General features: G+C 41.0%; 1 protein-coding gene across 1 annotated transcript; it reads left to right on the forward strand.

The window, feature by feature from the left end:
- Positions 1 to 76: 76 nt before the first annotated feature.
- LOC122976007 (ubiquitin-protein ligase E3A) lies at positions 77 to 12,328 on the forward strand. The gene is made up of 11 exons (XM_044344250.1): positions 77 to 387; positions 1,037 to 1,081; positions 2,099 to 2,403; positions 2,540 to 3,792; positions 3,901 to 4,045; positions 5,700 to 5,905; positions 6,077 to 6,241; positions 7,628 to 7,783; positions 7,877 to 7,950; positions 8,129 to 8,272; positions 10,012 to 12,328. Exons 1-11 carry the CDS (start codon positions 311 to 313, stop codon positions 10,130 to 10,132), a joined length of 2,691 nt encoding a protein of 896 aa, XP_044200185.1. The 5' UTR covers positions 77 to 310; the 3' UTR covers positions 10,133 to 12,328.
- The last annotated feature ends 2,609 nt before the right edge of the window (positions 12,329 to 14,937 follow it).

The raw sequence follows: 14,937 nt of genomic DNA on the forward strand, positions 1-14,937 counted from the left end.
TGCATGGTGTGATGAGAAGGATGAATCCAGATCCAGTTTCATTATGATCCACTCCGGCAGGACTTGGAGCTACACCGCAGTGCATTGTGGGGACGTGGGCTGATGGTGAAGTCAAGATGGCCGCAGACCTCCGGCAGAGGGAAGAGCCTGCAGTCGGAAGGCCGTGAATGAAGTTTTTAACAGAAAATCCTTCGTCGCTGCCCGTTTAGATTTAAATCACCGTGCTGCTCAAGTTGTACTCATCCTGTGGAGGACTTGATACATTCACAAACAGCAATAGAATAACAAACAACTGAGGATAAAGTCTCGTATGAATCCCGACGAGAAGGAGGACCGTGAGTGTGCGCCGCCACAGGCCGAGCCTCGCCCCGCCGGAGGAGCCTTCAGGTAGGCCCGCCGACAGGAGAGAGCCGCGGATGAGAGGGGTAGCTTGTTAGCTCGTACTGTTAGCTGCTGGATGCTACTGCTCTGTTGTTTTTATGAATACATTTATGTAGGAGTTCACAGAAAGCATTGGCTAATTTATTAAAAACCCGAAAATTGCAACTAAAGCTACTTTGGAAATGTCAGTTCTCCATGAATAATAATTAAAATAAGGCCAGCGGGTGAGCTAGCATTTGCTATATTAGCGTCAGGATCTGCATGTCCCTGACATTTCTCCTGCTGGCTGGCCCTGTTGCCCCTGCAAGATTGGGGTGTAGGATTTGGTTTTAAGCTTATTATAATAGTGAATAATTAACCATGGCTACACATTTAGCAGAGTGCACTTACTGTGACCCTAATAACTGTGTGGATAATGTAGTTGCATGTACAAGACACCGGCTCTGATGTTGCTTTTTAGCCAGCATGTCATGCCCCTTCCCCCTGTAAAGCATCTACAGTGTCTAAAACTGAATGAAAATATGCTCTGATCTTGCCCGAGTCCCTACTGGGACCCAACACCGGAGCCTACAGTGTTTGTTGTAATTCTCATGTCAATGCAGCACATCGTGACCTCTGCTGTACTTCTTATCCTTATTGTTTGTTGTTCAATTAGAGAATACGAGGAGCCTGAAATAGAAAACCCAGAAGCAAGCCGAATGTAAGTCAAACTCACAACATATTAGATGTGTTTGTTAGCATGTGACACAAGCTGCGCATCCACACCAGTAGCTCAGATTACTTTTATTTTTGTCTGTTCTCACTTCTTGTTTTCTATTCTTCCCTTTATTGCCATAATTGTGGTTGTCATAACAATTTTACAATATGCACATAGTGAATCTTAGTGATAAGCCTTTACAATAATACTTTTTGCACAGAGTACAAAGATGCATGTTATCTTCTTCTGAATTGATCCTGTTGCAGTGCTCAGCCCTAAGTAGCAGTGGCTATTTAAATGACACTATTTGAAGATTGTTGGAATTGTGCATGGAACATAATTCAGTACATAAAATTGATTGAGGCTTACCTATAATATTAGCCAGTGTTTGATTATTGCAGATATATTGTTATCGGACATGGGCATGTATGATGCCCAGTAAGTAACAAGAAATTGCAGTACAGAAATATGAAAGATATTATTGATGTAATTTTGAAAGTGTCTCCATCTCATAGTTTGTCCAGCAAATAAGTTTATTTATTTATTTTTCAACTGTAAAATGTACATTCAGTACCTGTCTTGGTCACAGTTCCTTAATAAACAAATGGTCAAATGGTCAGCAAACAAGTAATCTACAGATTCAGAAGGCAATTAGATGTGGGTTTAGCCTGTAATGTTCACAACAACATCAGAATTATAATTAGGATTAACAAACTTTGTGCTTAATGGAAGTCCCTGGAAATGCAAACAAACATGTGTGACTCATTTCAGCCAAAGTCCATCATTCAATGCAAATTGAATGGACATTGTGATATTTTAAATGCAGTTTTAACCCCCACATGACCAACTCTGCAGTCATTCAATCATCTTAAGGTGTTTGATGACATGAACACTTGCAAGTCATAAACATGGGAATCGTATCATCCATCCCAAGATGTGAACATTGGCACTAATTGCTGTTATGATGAATACATTGAATTCATGCACTTCTAACCTGTTGTGCCTTACTTCTGAACGCAGGAAGCGAGCAGCTGCCAAACATCTAATAGAGCGCTATTACCACCAGTTAACCGAGGGCTGTGGGAATGAGTCGTGCTCCAACTCATGGTGTGCCTCATCAGTCGGCTTCAACCGCATGGATAACAATGCAGCGGCGGTCAAAGCCCTGGAGCTCTACAAGGTCAATGCAAAGCTATGTGACCCCCACCCCTCGAAGAAAGGCACTGCTTCAGCCTATCTAGAGAGCAGTGCTCACAGCAACTCAGCCTGCAGCAATAGGAAAATGAACCATAAAGATGTCCACTCTGTACGAGACAATTTCAAAGGTGAGTTGATGCCAGACATGCAGGATTGACACGTTAGTCCCATACAGTTGATTATTGTGGGGAGTATAATCTTTTAGTTTAATCGGTTTTGTTTTTCTTTATTTTTTAACCATGTAATGTCTGATTCCGTGTGTAGATGTAAATTACCTGACAGAGGAGAAAGTGTATGAGATCTTGGACATCTGTGGAGAGAAGGAGGATTACTCGCCTCTGATCAGAGTAATAGGGCGGGTATTCTCCAGTGCTGAGGGTCTGGTTCAAAGCTTCCGGAGGTCCAAACCTCACACCAAGGAGGAGCTCAAGTCTCTCCAAGGTAAGGATGAGGACAAGGATGAGGATGAGAAGGAGGCAGCCGCCTGCTCTGCTACAGCTATGGAAGAGGACTCCCCTGCCTCCTCTTCATCATCACGGCTCGGAGAAGGATCCTCAGGGGAAAACGATGTCCAAAAGCTCGCCCCTGATGAGGTGTCGGTGGACATTGAAGCCGTGCGGCGGGTTTACGAGCGGCTGCTGTCCAATGAGAAGATAGAAGCTGCCTTCCTGAATGCACTGGTCTACCTCTCACCCAATGTAGAGTGCGACCTGACGTACCACAACGTGTATTCACGAGACCCAAACTACCTGAACCTGTTTGTTATAGTGATGGAAAACAGCAACCTCCACAGCCCAGAGTACCTGGAGATCGCCCTCCCGCAGTTCTGCAAGGCCATGAGCAAACTCCCCCTGGCAGCTCAGGCCAAACTGGCTCGTCTGTGGTCACACTACAGTGCCGAGCAGATCCGGCGCATGGTAGAGACCTTCCAGCAGCTCATCACCTACAAGGTGATCAGTAACGAGTTCAACAGCCGCAATTTGGTCAACGATGATGACGCCGTGGTGGCAGCCACCAAGTGCTTGAAGATCGTCTACTATGCAAATGTGCTGGGTGGCGACCTCGATATGGAGCACAACGAGGAAGAGGACGAGGAGCCCATTCCAGAGTCCAGTGAGCTCACCTTGCAGGAGCTGCTTGGCGAGGAGCGGCGAAACAAGAAGGGCCCTCGGGTGGACCCGCTGGAGACAGAGTTGGGGATCCGCACTAACGACTGCCGGCGGCCGCTCATTCCCTTTGAGGAATTCGTCAATGAGCCTCTGAACGAGGTGCTGGAGATGGACAAGGACTACACTTTCTTTAAGGTTGAAACTGAGAACAAGTTCTCCTTTATGACCTGCCCCTTCATCCTTAATGCCGTCACCAAGAACCTGGGTCTGTACTATGACAACCGCATCCGCATGTACAGTGAGCGGCGTATTACAGTGCTCTACAGCTTGGTGCAGGGTCAGCAGCTCAACCCCTACCTGAGGCTGAAAGTGCGCCGAGATCACATCATCGACGATGCTCTGGTCAGGGTATGTGTGACCAAATGCCACTGCAATACATACAATTTGATGTTCCTGTCTTAAGTCATTTTTGGGACACATCACAGTTTATTAACAAAGCAATCTATGTCTCTGTAGCTGGAAATGATCGCAATGGAGAATCCTGCAGACTTGAAGAAGCAGCTGTATGTGGAGTTTGAGGGAGAGCAAGGTGTAGATGAAGGAGGTGTTTCCAAAGAGTTCTTTCAGCTGGTGGTGGAGGAGATCTTCAACCCAGATATTGGTAAGAGAACACAAACTGGGTTTAATATTGCAGAGCTAACCGCATGAGTAGGACCGGCCTTTGAAGCTTTGATAAATCAAAAACACCAACAGCAGACAGTGGCTGCAACAATTCATTCATAAAAGGCTGTTGTGTTGCAGGTTCAAACAATGTTAAAACCTGGATCTATCCTGAAAATCAAATGAATATTTACAACGGACAGTTAGGGTTATATCTTTAACCTTGAGCATTTACTTTGCTTTTCATGTTGAGTGGTTTATAGTATGGAAGTAGTTTAAAGTCTAAACTAAATCACCAGTCTGGGCTGATGCTTATGACTAATGCATGTCTGCTTCCTGCTTTTTCTTATCTATGAAATTGTTTTCAATTGTTCACCAATACAGAAATATTATATTATTCTTGACACTATTGTAACTCATTAACCCAGTAACTTCCAGTTCCATTTGTCTGCTGAATAAGAAAAATGAATTTACTTGTTGCCTTACTCGGGGGGGGGAAATTTGTCAAGGACACTTTGGTATATTTGGTTGAAGATATTTCTGAAAATAGATGTTATTTCCAAACTTTTACTTTCACTTTCACTCCAAACTTGAACTTTCACTTGCCATAAGGAAGCAGAAGTTGTTGATTGCTTAACAGGCAGGAGTTGTTAACTGGTCTCAGTGTGAGCATTGTCAGTCTGTGGACATTTGTATAGTTAAAACCTGTATCTCTGATTTTAGATTGACTTTTGTTCAATTTTGTGTCCTAATTTTTTGCTGTGTTTGAATTTATTTTGGGCGTTGCAGTGTTCAGGCACAGAAGTCAGTATGAAATGGATACATATGTCATTTTCATCTCATTTTCCTATAACTTACCTGCAGTCAAGACACAGTGAGAAATAAACAAATGAGTTTTATCATTTGATAATCACAGTTTTCTGTGTTTACTGCAAGTTGTAAGAAGTATACTGTAAAGCTACAACCTACCTGCTGTAAAACTTTGAATCTCTAGTTTATAGTTTATCTCTAGTTTTATTGGACATGAAATGGCAATAAATGACTTCATTAAGGCCAGTGAAAGATGGCTGAGCATAGATTACAAAGAGCTTGTGCCTTTCTCATTTCACCTTAGGAGGTGTTGGCTGGTCAGTATGAGACATCTGATACCTACATTTAATTTGTTTGGATTGCATTGCTGCCATTAAATCTATATTGAAATTCAAGTATGTCTGAGCTCAAACAAACACAAAAACATTGGATTAGCATTGGATCCATCTTCAGTTGTCAAACAGTAGCTGATTATTGTAGATATTTTACTTTCGTTCCAGTTAAACAAATATATGAGATACGTCAATGTGATTTGCTTGTTTCATTTATTTTCACAAAATAATATAGGCCTAGTCATTTACATGTGATGTTATGATAGCCAGCCATGTGTGAATGGTTTCCCAGAAGCACTTTTGTGTGTTGTTAAGCCAGTTAGGGCAAAGAAACCTTTAATATGCTGAACTTCCTTGTGACAGTGCTCTGGCTATTATTTTTATTACTATTTTTTTTTTTTATTGCCATGTGGTCCTGTTGAAGACCCAGGGCCAGGGTTCAGCACTGGATTCACGTAATTAATATTTTGATGGCACTGTTTTTTTGTGTCTTTTTTTTTTTTACTCCTGCAGGCATGTTCACATATGACGAGCGCACCAAACTGTTTTGGTTCAACGCGTCATCATTTGAAAATGAGGGCCAGTACACTCTGATCGGCATTGTCCTTGGTCTGGCCATCTATAACAACTGTATCCTGGATGTCCACTTTCCTATGGTGGTCTACAGGAAGCTGATGGGCAAGAAAGGAACTTTTAGGGATCTAGCTGATGCCAACCCGGTAAGATCTACCTCAGCATATGTTTGGATTGCTCTTTAGCTGTATAGTTCATGTCGCCATGTTACAAATACAGTCTTTAGAGATGGAAGTTTACTTTTAGGAACATTCATGTTTGTCACATGTGAGCAGTGCCAATTATGAGATTTGACTTTGCCTGACTGTGTTGGAAAGGTTCTGTACCAGAGTCTGAAGGAGCTGCTTGAGTACGAGGGCAGTGTGGAGGAGGACATGATGATCACTTTCCAGATTTCACAGACAGACCTGTTTGGGAACCCACTCATGTACGATTTAAGGGAAAACGGGGACAAGATTCCAGTCACAAATGAAAACAGAAAGGTGAGCCGAACCGAAAGCATGAAGCTTTTCCATTGAATTCTCACTGCAGTGAAACAATACTAACATACAGAACTGCCAATGTTTAATAGATATGACAAGAATTATTAACTCACCTCTCATCTCAAGGTCTTGCCTTGAGATGAGAGTTTGGATCCTAGGTCTTGTTAACAGGATCCATGTTGTGAGCAGGTTTCAGCTAGAGCTGCAACAATTAGTCGATTAATCGATTAGTTGCCAACTACTAAATTAACCACCAACTATTTTGATGATTGATTAATTGTTTTTTGAGTCATTTTTATAAGAAAATGTCCTAATTCTCTGCTTCCAGCTTCTTAAATGTGGAGATTTTATGTCCTCTATGACAGTAAACTGATTTGGGTTGTGGACAAAACAAGACATTTCAGGATGTTATCTGGGGCTTTGCCAAATAGTGATCCACATTTTCACCATTTTCTGACATTTTATAGATCAAACACCTAATCTATTACTTGATAATGTAAATAATCCTTAGTTGCAGCGCTAGCTTCAGCCTCAATGCAGGTTTTTTGCTAGACTGATACTTATCTCTGTTCATATTGTATTGTACTATGTTACAAATGTTTTCAGTGTGGCAGGCCAATTCTTGTATCTTGCTTGACTATGACACACAAGATGTTGGATATCACCTCTTTCAGCTTCATTGCCATCTGCCTTGACCCAACCAGTCAAGGCAGATGGCCGCCCACCTAGAGCTGGTTTCTGCCCATTAAAGGGGAGTTTTTCCTTACTGCTGTCGCCAAGTGCTGCTCATGGGGGAATTGTTGGGTCTCTATAAATGAAAGAGTACAGTCTAGACCTGCTCTGTGTGAAAAGTGCCCTGAGATGACTTTTGTTGTGATTTGGCGCTATATAAATAATAGTTGATTGATGATTGATTGGCTTTTATTGACAATATCATAATGTATGTGATATAATCTAAGGCTGGTGATACAGTGGATACATTTGTATGATCATTTTGTTGAGATGCAAAATTAGGCAGACGGGTTTTGTTAATATTTCATTGATTTAAATGCTTTCCAGCACACTTGACGTGGGGATTTATTGACTCTACTTGTGTTCATAGATAGAAGGAAGCCGCCATCAAGACCTTCTAGTCACAGCTTTTTAACGTTGTTTCTGGAAAGGCACCTTGCTGAGGAGTTTTTCAAATCCGTTGGGACCACAAATGAAATTACATTCATTTATGCTCTATAGGGCTGTCAAAATAACCCCAAATTATCTGGATGGCTGGATACCACTAGTAGTGTGGATGAGCTGGCCCCTTTTTAAAGGCCTCAGAATTTTGACAGTAAATACTAACTGTCCTTGTTGTCCTTGTCCCCTGTGTGTGTGTGTGTGTCTGTGCAGGAGTTTGTGGCTCAGTATGCAGAGTACATGCTGAACAAAAGTGTGGAGAAGCAGTTCAAAGCATTCAGGAGAGGCTTCCACATGGTCACCAACGAGTCACCGCTCAAATACCTGTTCAGACCAGAGGAAATCGAGCTCCTGATCTGTGGAAGCAGGGTGAGATTCGCCAGCACAACACTTGAGTACGTTAGCAAGTCATTTATATTCGCCTAACTTCCATCCGTGTTTTGTCTTCCTTGCGTCCTGCAGAACCTCGACTTCCTAGCACTTGAAGAAACAACGGAATATGATGGAGGGTACAACAGAGATTCTCGAATCATCAAGTAAGAAAAAAGGGTTTGTGTGAGTGTGTCTGCAAGTACAGTATGTACCTACAAGTAATGAATATGGTTTGAATGCAAACTTGACTGACTTGACGTGAACATTGTATTGATTGAATTTGGAATGTTAACACCGCACATATTCTGACTGTTGGGTCTGGTGTATTTTGCATCGGTGTAGAGAGTTTTGGGAGACATTGCACTCATTCGGTGAGGAGCAGAAGCGCCTCTTCCTGCAGTTCACCACCGGCACTGACAGAGCACCTGTGGGTGGGCTGGGCAAGCTGAAGATGATCATTGCCAAGAACGGCCCCGACACAGACAGGTGAGTTGCCTCCACCTTTTATAATCCTGCACCTTCACCGCTCTGTCTGCACAAAATAATCCAACACAACATGTCAACACAATGCGGAAGCACTTAACACGTTTTCAAGATTCAATTTGTACATTTAGAATTGTTTTGTTGACCATAGTTATAATAAACTATTGTATAAATCCAAAGGACATGTAGACTTTGTCATATTGCAGTTTTAAATCAAGAGATTCACCACAGAGCAAACAGCCAGATCATGTTCAGAGATGAGTAGGAAACCTTTATCTGCTCTTTAAGAGTGTTTTCTAACCTGCATATTTTAGAGCAGTTAATTGGGACTCTTGTTTTTCCTCCTTTAGTAAAATTCATTAGGCAGATCTGAACACAGTGATCATACTCTGGTGCCAACCGAAACAACTGCAGAGTCCCTTTAGAGGAAGTGGTCTCAGTTTGGTCATAAACGAATTCCATCTCACCCGACTACAAGGTGCACTCTGGGGGTTAAAGATAAACAGCTGCTGTAGCTCTGTGGAGAGTGAGCAAAGTATGTACACAAGGGTTTTGACTGCCTATCTAACTCAAAGGCAATCCGCTGTTGTATTACCGTCTGCCACCTTTGCTGCAGAGTTATCTTGTAGTTCATCTTATGTCACGTTTATTTATTATCATGTTTTGATTTAAGGACTAAATAATAACCTTTGTGAGAAGGTGAAGTATATTGTGAACTTTCTACGCCGTCACTCGGAGACTAACATTAGCGGAGTGGCAAACTCCAGCAGTAACAAACGAGACCGGCCGACCAACACACACTGCAGCATTAAACAAACCGACGCTCAGTCTGTTTCACCTCTAAAACCCTGCGCCCTGCTCAGCGTCTCGTACAACGATGTCTTTCCCCCCGGAGCTAACGGCGCAGCTGCTCTCAGAGGCTGCTCTCTTCACTGCTGGAGACATGACGCTAATAACAACGCAGCAGAGCACTCTGCCTCCCATTCATTTTGTTATCCTCATACAGGCAGGAGACTGTAGATGAATTCATTCATTCATTAATGCAGCTAACTTAACCTAAATAAAAAAGGCTGCAGACCATTTATCTTATCTGCCAGTTATGTTTCATATTGTATTTCAGTGGACTGAGGACAGCAGTGAATGGTTTGGAACACAGTATACTGGAGCAAGAGACTAAAAATAGTGCCCCCTTTTTCTATTCATTCAATCAAGAATTGGTTTTGAATTGAGAATCAATCCTCAATCAGATTGAAGTATTGTGATAGTAGTAAATTAGGAGATAAGCATATCGTCTCAGGTCTACAAAATAAACACTCAATTGTCACAACCTTTGTTTTTCATCTTATTGTTCCATCATGGTATAAAATATGAATCCCTACCATGCTATGTTCTTGATATTTGGGTGTGTGTTTACGTTCTTGCTCCTGTAGCAATCCAACTATAGCTTTCATGTAGACATTTGTGCCAACAGACTATTTGAGTTGTGTCTTGCCTCCTGACTTTGTGTGATCAGAAACTGAATGTTGTGGTTTGGAATGTTCCGTTTTTAAAGTTACATTTTTTTTTCCACAACATTAATTCTTCTTTTCAAAGAGTTTCACACTGACATGGACAGACATAGATAGGTAAAACTGTGGATGATTAGGATCTAAGGCTTTATGTTTGATGCTGGTATGTGTTGAGACAATCAGCGGAAAACTGACTTTGCTTTTTGTTGTTGTTGTTGTTGTTTTTCTTGGCAGGTTACCGACGTCTCACACTTGCTTTAATGTCCTGCTGCTGCCTGAGTACAGCAGCAAGGAGAAGCTGAGGGAGAGACTGCTGAAAGCCATCACCTATGCCAAAGGGTTTGGCATGCTCTGAGCCCCTGCTCCAAACACACTGCAAACAGACTCCTTCTCAGAAAGCCCATCAAACCCTGCCCTGCCCTTCCTTTATCAGACACAATCTAAAAGGTGACAAATGACAGAACAGAGTATGTTTCAAGGTAAAGCAAGTAAACAATAACAGAGGAGAAATGGTTCCAATTAAGCGCTCTAGTAGTCCTTCTACTGTGCCTGCATCATCCCACATCAGTCAGTGTAAGCACAGAGACCTCATGATCAAAGTACCCACCCCCACATCCACATTATGTGGATGTGCTGCAGCCTCCCCTTCTTTTTTTTTCTATGTACAGAGAGGATCATTTTCCTTATTATTTATTTTAAGGTTAAAATGGGTTATTTTTCATGCCTGCCTGTTGTGATAGCTTCCCTTCTCGGGGGAGGGGAAAAGGGGGAGGGTTAATATTAAACTGTAAATTTGGGACGATGCATTAACAAGTCAATATAAACCCCATTTATTGAACAAACACATTAAGTAGCCCTGAACTCAGAAAATCTAGTTTTAGAGTAGTCTTTACCACAAAATATTGTATTTGCCCCACTGAAGAAAGAGCTCTCGCTGACCATTCCACTCACAACCATTGGTTATTCTAACAAGTCCATTTTTGATCAAGGTAAGCATTTGGAAAGTTACTCATTTGGTCCAAAATGGCACATTATCAAATAGCTGTTCTTCTCTTTTGTTTTTTGGGCCTTTTTTCGTTGGGGGTGGGGGACACACACACACCGCAGGTTAGACTATAATCTTGTCAGAGCTGTGTAAGTGCACTTAGACATTTTCAGAATGTTTGTTTTTTGGCCACAGGTTGCCATGATTGTTTGAAGCATTTTATTTCCATGTCTTCCTGTGTTGACGATTCTAAATAAAAACAGTATTTATATATCGGTGCGGTTGGAACTACAATACCGTATTGTGCACGTTTTGGAGGATGTACACATGTTAGACCAGTCACTGATGATGTTCTCAGCAGTGTGACATAGAGCTCTTCTTGTGCCAACCAATACAGTCAGTTGATTGGTTAAACCCCAGTAAGCACTTTGTGTTGTCTATTTCTGACTTAGTCTTGTATGAATAGACAGCTCACACTGCAGAGGCTTTGTACAGTATAACCCCAGTTTATTATCCACATGTAGAGACAAGAAGGCAATGTATATTAGTGTCTACAGACCTTTCAATGGTCACTGATAGCTTTTGTAGCTTGTGATCATAAGTCCAGCAAACTTAGTCTCTGACTGTGGTTACACCTGTCATTTCAATGGAACATGTATCCACTGACAACACATACTCCCAGATAGGTGTCTGACTTCATAACAGATCCCAGTGTGGTCAGACTGCCGTTTTTATCGGTTGCAGCAGTCCAAGCACAATCTGGACAAACTGATTGTCAAGTCAAATCTGTAACTCAGGGGGGTATCAGAAACCTCTGATACCTGTCCTATCAGTCCTTCCTTTGCAGTCAGATCCAAAGCTGTTGAAGCATGATGGAAAAGAATATCAGTGTAAAGCTGTGGTCTGATCTCATCTCTCACTGATACATGCTTGTGAGAGATTAGAACAACATTTAAAGGAACAGTGACGCTTTGAGAAATGTGCTTGTTTGCTGTCTTACCCCACCATCAAATAAGAGGATGAATTGAAATATACTCTAACTTGAGGACAAGATACACCTTTCAAAAACTCCACAGCTGTGTCACATTGTGTCTTTTAATTGAACGTGTATTTAGAGAGGCTAGGCTAACTGTTTCTCCCCTCCTTCCCACCTACATACCTCTGCACTGGATGCACAGAGTAGAAACTGATGTTGATTGTCTTCTCTGACTTGGTGGAGACAGTAAACAATCATATTTCCCAAACTGTGTGAACACATCACTGTGATAATACTTGTGTAATACTCTCCTTTGGATCTTGACATTTGATTAGAGTGAAAACAGGTGTAACCACTGTCTTTGGAAAACAAAAAGTGTAATGTACTTTTTCTGTTTTACAACATTGATTGGAATATCAACTGTGAAATCATCCCCCCACAGAACAGGCAGATATTTTGTATTTTTTTTTTTTTTTTAAATTAGTTCTGTTTTTGTTAAGTTGAATATAATTGTTAAGGACTTGAGTGAAGTATGCATGATGTGATTGCACACACTCAATTCACTGGTTTAAATGATTTTTTTTAAACAACCTGGGTCTTGTTTTTATAGTTTTTTTTCTGTTAGAATATTTTAGAATGTCACATTATGACACTGGCAGCCACAGCTTTACAACAGAGTGCAATTTAACCAAATTATTTAAACCACTAACAAAATGGAACCAGCAGAAATGTCAGTTGCAGCAGCTACTAGAGTGTAAACTCCATGTGCACATAACTATGGTAAGTATGGGGGGTCAAAGGTGATCCAAGAAAGAGCTCAAACAGACGTTTGATGGACCATTTCAGTGGTTGTTTTGCATGTCATAGCCCTTTAACAAAAATTATATACAGTACCAGACAGAAGTTGTCTGGTCCAAACTTTTGGCTGGTACTGTATACTTTACAGCTCACATCATCATGTATACAGATAACCAATGTGTAACTGTGTTTTACAAATTTGAATATTATCACAATGAGGTAAACAGTATAGACTTCTCAAGCCAATTTTTACTTGAAATTCATTATGAAGTCGATATAACATAAAAATAATGTGATGGATTACACAAGCTAAGCAAGCATCAGTCTGGTAATAGGGCTGCAACAGATGATTATTTTCATTATTGATTAATCTGCCAATTATTTTCTCAATCAATCGTTTAGTTTGTAAAATTCACAATTCATTCACAATTTCCAACTGTTAGTCATATATTATATAGCAAAGATTCTCACATTTGAGAAACAGACATCAGAATATTTGGCGTTTTTGCTTGAACAATAACTGAAATGATTTATCAAAAAGATTGCAGTTTTTCTATCAATCGACTAATTGTTGCAGCTCTAGCTAATAGACTTTCATTACTTTGAATAGTAGGGAAAAAAAACAAAACTGAAATATGCGTTTGAAAATGATCAAATATATCAAGTTTACACTATCTAGTTTAGGAGCTAAGGCTTTGCAAACACACTGGTATTGTGATTTGGGTAAAATGGGTCAACTGTGGACTCTGACCATGCACTCTTTTTTTTTTTTTTTTTTTTTTTTTTGTAAAGCTGTCTACTGTTTCCCTATGACTCCTCATTTGGCATTAAATTGTACTGTAACCAATAGCAATGATGTGAGACAAAACAAACTCAATTCAAGGTCCGTTCATTAGCTTTTCGGAGCTTTCAATCACATGCCACAGTCTTCATCAGTGCATGGAGTTGGAGTTGGCGCAGGTTTCATTGCATGACCTAAATGTGGAACTTTAATATGAGGTGGTTGTATATTGGGGGGAGATTATAGCCCTCCTGATGGTGTTTGGCGACACAAGTGGCCTCCTTGATCTTCCATCCTTAGGTCACTTGATGACTCCTGAACCAACCTCTTGAAAACTTAGCAAACTCCATCTGTTGATGAAAGTTGTGAAATGTTTATTAAAGTGTTGGGAAAAAAGCTAGTGTGTGGACATTGATTTAAGATTTTTTTTGAAGACCCAGATTATTAAAAAATAATTAAAATCCTTTAACCAGGGCTATTGACATTATACTGTATATCCTTATTGAAAACAACAACAACCTACGGCAGTAATGACAGAGTGAGAGAGGTTTATTCTTATTGATACATTCAAAACTACAATGTGTCAAAGAGAACAACTGCTGATCTCTGACAGGTCTTTGGAGTAGATGGGTGTTCAGTATATTGTCATGGGCACTTCAGGGGTGGCTGTTGGTAGACGGTTGAACTTTTGACTTCTCACTCAGACGCTGGTGTCTAACCATGAGGTTCCTGCTGTCCTTGCGATGTGGGTCCAAGAGGACAATCTCTGATTTATTGAAACACTGCTCAGCCTGTGAGTGTGATGGTGCCCACAACATGCCACTAAACCACGGTGTTCAGACCACCACGGTACACAACAACCCTGAGCCATTCGTTCTGTTCCATTGCTCTTACTTTCTCATCTTCATGGTTTCAGCCAGACCTGGGCAAAATTATGTTTGAGAATACTTTTCATGGCTTGTTTTAGCCTGGAGTCACTTTGGACAGCACACGGAGTGCCTGAAAATGTGGACAAACACCGGACTGTGGCGAACAGTATGTTTGTAGGATTAAAAGTTTAGCTGGCGTTGTCATACTGCACTAAATCAATCATGTGGAACTCTGTGCAGGTTAACACAAAGGATTTCTTGTAACCGTTATTGAGCCCAGGTCTGGTTTCAGTTGTGTAACATTACTTTGTACCTCTGTTTGGTAACGCTGAAGATGCTGCTCACCTGGACATGTGAAAGGGCTCTAGAGCCTAGTGAAGGTAAAAGGTGAAAGGTCAAGCTGATCTTGGAAAGGGAAGCGGTTGTCATCAATTGGTTTGACTCAACAGTTACATGCTAAAAGATACAAACTGATGAAAGGCTAGAAGTATTCAGTGTTGTGAAAACATGCTAAATAAAGATGACTGCTTTTTTCCAACTTGTATTGCCTTTATAATCCTGATTTGAATCCAGAAATCCTTTGGTGACAATGAATCTAGCTGCTTATACTTGATCCCAGACAGTTAACAGAATTTCCCTCTCATGCTATTTCTGTCATTAAATTCTTTCTGCTGAAGACATTGAAGTATTTACATCAGGAGCATTTAAACATACATCATGCTAAGAAGCTAACTGTTTAGGACCACTTTCA

Source organism: Thunnus albacares, chromosome 24 (assembly GCF_914725855.1).
Source record: "Thunnus albacares chromosome 24, fThuAlb1.1, whole genome shotgun sequence".
NCBI classification, from domain to species: Eukaryota; Metazoa; Chordata; class Actinopteri; order Scombriformes; family Scombridae; genus Thunnus; species Thunnus albacares.

Excerpts from the sequence above, each read along its gene's own strand:
- LOC122976007 (XM_044344250.1), top strand. The coding sequence starts at position 311 with ATGAATCCCGACGAGAAGGAGGACCGTGAGTGTGCGCCGCCACAGGCC. Across the intron at positions 1,082-2,098 it reads AACCCAGAAGCAAGCCGAAT|GAAGCGAGCAGCTGCCAAAC; the intron begins GTAAGTCAAACT and ends TTCTGAACGCAG. Across the intron at positions 7,951-8,128 it reads AGAGATTCTCGAATCATCAA|AGAGTTTTGGGAGACATTGC; the intron begins GTAAGAAAAAAG and ends GCATCGGTGTAG.